This window comes from Rhizophagus irregularis, chromosome 3, assembly GCF_026210795.1.
Source record: "Rhizophagus irregularis chromosome 3, complete sequence".
In the NCBI taxonomy this organism is placed as follows: domain Eukaryota; kingdom Fungi; phylum Glomeromycota; class Glomeromycetes; order Glomerales; family Glomeraceae; genus Rhizophagus; species Rhizophagus irregularis.
In genome coordinates, this window is record NC_089431.1 from 331,228 (window position 1) to 335,612 (window position 4,385).

Below are 4,385 nucleotides of genomic sequence, written 5' to 3' on the forward strand. Positions count from 1 at the left end.
CGTTTTTAATTTTTTTTTTTTTTTTTACGTATTATAATTCTAAAATTACTCACATATATAACGGATTCAAACTGGTTAGTATGGAAAAAAAGCCGAAGAATTTAGAGAAGGAATTTGTTTCTAATAGATATCAGGTAATATTAATATTAATTCATATTAGTTATCATGATAATTTTAGCAATATTATATTTTTAGTTAAATAATATATGTGTATATATATATGATTTTTTTTTTTAAACATTAAAAGCGTCATGTCATGATTTTTACTGTTAAATCAGAAGATGTGAATTAAAGATTAATTTATATGAAAGAGTTAGAAAAAAGAAAACAAGTATATTGAATATGCGGAGAATGTAATGAACTTAGAACAGGGTGGAAATAGTGTCAACCTTATGATGCTAAAAGATTTAAGGATAACTTTAAAAATGAGACTAGTGGAAATAAAGATATTGACAAATTTATACAACACACAACTTAATGTTATACATCATGAAAAATGCCCTGAATGGATAATTTTTGAAAAATTTCAAAATATCACTTACTATATTGCAGAAGGAGGTTTTAGTAAGATTTATACAACAGAGTGGTCTGAAGGATTATATTTGAAAATCAAAAATGGGTTTAATAAATATACTAAATATAATAAATATGTATTGAAAAGTTTAAATAACTCTTCTGAAATAAGTACAAATGAGGTAATTTAAATTTATTTTGTCTTTTATTTAAAAAGTTGTTATTTGTATTTATTTATTTTTCCTTTTCGACAATCAGGTTAAAACTCATCTTCAGATTTATCTTTATGAGGTTGTTCGTAACTCAAGATCCAAATGCTAAGGAATATATGATGGTCTTATTCTATTGTAAAGATGGAAATTTGAGAAATTATTTGAACATTTCTAAAGATTATATAGATTATGAAGCAGATATTCATAATGCTGGATTTATCCATAAAGGTTTTCATTCGGTAATATATTACTTAATAGTTGGCCAATTATAAGTGATCTAGGAATGTGTCAATCAGCAAATAAGCAAACAGTTAAAGAAGAAGGAATTTATGGAGTATTGCCATATATTGCACAAAAAATTTTATGTGGATATCAATATACAAAAGCGGCAGATATTTACTCATTTGGAATAATAATAATGAACGAATTTCTTTCTAAAGAAATTCCTTTTAATGATATTCCTCATGACGTACTTGTATGTTAAACTTATTAAGTATTTATTTGGGTTAAATTAGTTATGGAATTATAATATATCTCTTTTAGTATCTTTGTTAGTTGTTGATAGAATTTTTAAATATAAAATATGTAACAACAATTTCTAAAGATGTACCAAAATTACTTGCAGATTTGATAATAAAATGTTGGGATGCTGAAATAGAAAATAGAACAGTTCATGTGATGACGCGCATTTTAAATTATACTAAAGCAGAAATTAATTCAATATTTTTTAAAATAATAAAGAAAACTTGATCAATCGATTGGTCGATTATGTTAATAAATTTCGATCGATTAACCTATTGCTAGCCGAAATTATCAGAGTGCGAGCAAAAATTTACTACACGTTACAAATCTTCGATTAATTATTTAGTAAGCACATGATCAATTATATGTGATGGTTAATATTTTTCTTCTGGTCACTAGTTAATATTATTTTGTGAATTAGCCATCGCAATAGGCAAAAGTATTCTTTATTAAAATTAAAGTAAAAAAAAAAATTATTTTTTTCTGTTTCTTATCATCAAAGGAATTAAAATGAACTCATGAATAGTAATAATATATAAATATATAATAGATATAATGGATGAATGATTTAGATTTTAGATAAAGCAGAGAATACGATCTTATCCACTATATGGAATAATATTGAAGAATTAAAACGTAAAGAAATTGTTATTTGTACTTCTGATATGCAACGGACAATTCCCACTTTAAGACGTGTTACGATTTGTGTTACTTGAAAAAAAAATTTTGAAAATTTTTTTAAAACCGATAATTTAAATACTGATGAAAGAAATGATCACGGATTCAATAGAAAAACGTGTACAATTAACTAAACATCTCGTAAATATTGAAATTATCCAATTTGTAAATAAAGATTAAAAAAATATTTATTTTAATTTGTATTAATGATTTATATTATTATTATTTTTTTTTCTTTATTTGAGTTTAACGACTATGCAAAGATTTTATCTTTATATTAATATACAAAAATCGTTTATATAAAACTTATAAATTTTGATACAGTTATTTTTTTAAATTCTTCAGTTATACAATACATGTAATTATTATGTTTAAATATTGAATCTATAAATTAAAAAAAAACTTTTTCAGATATTGTATCATGTAATCTGCGTTATTTTGCGATATTTGAGATATTTGAAACAGAAATTCCTGACAAAATCTAAATCCCAAAATATCATACCAGGAAGTTTATAATCTTGATAATAAAAATCCTGATACTTTTATAATACTGAAATACAAATCCAAGGTTTATAAAAATTTCATAATCCTAAATTCCATAAGAAAAATATCAGTATATCAAATTATCATTACATTATGAAAATTTTATTTATAAAAGCGTGTAGATTAGTATCGATATAAAAATTTTTGTATAAAGTTACGATATATTTAGCTTGAAGATAAGAATACCGAAAGCCTGTGTGATGTGTCAAGCTTCAATCGTAGCATTATTTTAATAAATTTGTTGATCGTACTGGTAAAAATGATAACTGATAAGCAAGTGGAATTTCATTTGATAATAATGTAAAAAAGTCATATTAAGTATTGTGCGTAATAAATAAGGGGTTCAAATAATCAATGAATTTATTTTATTATCTTTTTCATTTATTATTTATATTCAAAATTTTTAGTATTACTCATTGATGATTTAAACAATGAATTTAGCTTTAATAGTTAAATTTGAAGGAATAGCCATTTTATATTAAATGTGATTCTTAAGAAATAAATAAATAATAGGACGAGGAAATTTTAACACACATTATAGTTTGATTCAATAATTTCATAATTAATTATTAGCCATACAAATATTAAGTTAACATTTTAATCAAATAACCGTGATTCTACTGATTTTAAAAAATAATAATCAGAAACTATTTAAGACAGCCACTATTGAGGTTAAATGAAATTAATTCAATTTTTTTTTAAAAAAAAAAAATAATAAATATTTCAAAGAAAACTAATTTTTTGATCAATCAATTAATCGAAGTAAAATTCTTGAAACTTATTTCCGTTATATAATAATTTTTTCGTATTTCTCCAAAAAGAAAAAAATAAGCCGCAGCAGATCGGATTAAAAACTGAAGTTAATCTTTTCTTCGGTCTTTTTCTTAAATTGATTTTACATTATTATATTTAATAGTAATTTCGATTTACTTTAAATTAAATAAAATAAACAAATTTTACCAATTTAGTATACTCTGACTAATGAGTATCCTCTGTAACTTACGGCGGTTTATTTTTTTTTTGTGGCAAGTCTAGTTGATTTATTTACAACGGAAATCTTTATTTATAAAGTTCAAATATTAGAAAGATGTGACGTATTAGAAAGCTGTGACGTTAACTAGATTTAAAAAAAAATTTTATTACTACATTTTTCCCTCCACTATGATAATTTTGGCCAGCATTAATTTAATCGATCTAAATTTACCTAACATGATCGCATTTTTCCTGTATTTGTCTAAGTTTGGCCTAAATCTCCTTGTGTAACTATTATTTTAACCATTTCGGGTTAGATTTATTCTCTTTTATAAATTTCGTGAGCAACTGCTGATCATAAAAAGAAATTTTTGAATACAATAGTAGTACAAACAGTAATACAAATACGCAATTTATTGACAATTTTTTTCTTTCGCTACAATAATTCTGAATTTATTTCGAGTAACAGCTATTTTCTTATATAACTTAAATTATAATTATAATTCACAGCTCGGGTAAATTAATATGGATGAAAAGCCAAAAAATTTATGGAAGTATGTTGATGAAAATGAATTTCATGTAATAGAAAATTAATATTTTTAATAATTATAATTATTTTATTGAATTTTTGTAATTAAAATATTAATAATTATTTATTTATTAAAGATTTATGTTGCAATTTCTACTGTTAATTCAACTACTGAAGAAAATGTATATGAAAGAGTAGTTTATATAGAAGATTTGGAAAAAAGAAAACAAGCATATGGAATATGTGGAGAATGTAAAGAACCTGGTACAGGAGAAAATTGGTGTCAATCTTGTAATTCTAAAAGATTTAAGGATGACTTTAAAAATTGGACTAGTGGAAATAAAGTTATTGATGAATTCATACAACAATCACAACTTAATGCTGTACATTTTAATAATTATATTGAATGGATACCT

General features: G+C 23.2%; 2 protein-coding genes across 2 annotated transcripts; both read left to right on the top strand.

The window, feature by feature from the left end:
- Nucleotides 1-425: 425 nt before the first annotated feature.
- On the top strand, nt 426-834 carry OCT59_020114 (uncharacterized protein; the record flags this gene model as incomplete). Its single annotated transcript, XM_066148958.1, has 2 exons — nt 426-695; nt 772-834. The coding sequence occupies 2 exons, from the start codon at nt 426-428 to the stop codon at nt 832-834; spliced, it is 333 nt and encodes a 110-aa protein (XP_065989915.1).
- A 174-nt stretch (nt 835-1,008) lies between these two features.
- OCT59_020115 (uncharacterized protein) lies at nt 1,009-1,475 on the top strand (the record flags this gene model as incomplete). The annotated part of the gene is made up of 2 exons (XM_025332544.2): nt 1,009-1,200; nt 1,281-1,475. 2 exons carry the CDS (start codon nt 1,009-1,011, stop codon nt 1,473-1,475), a joined length of 387 nt encoding a protein of 128 aa, XP_025170601.2.
- Between the last annotated feature and the right edge of the window lie 2,910 nt (nt 1,476-4,385).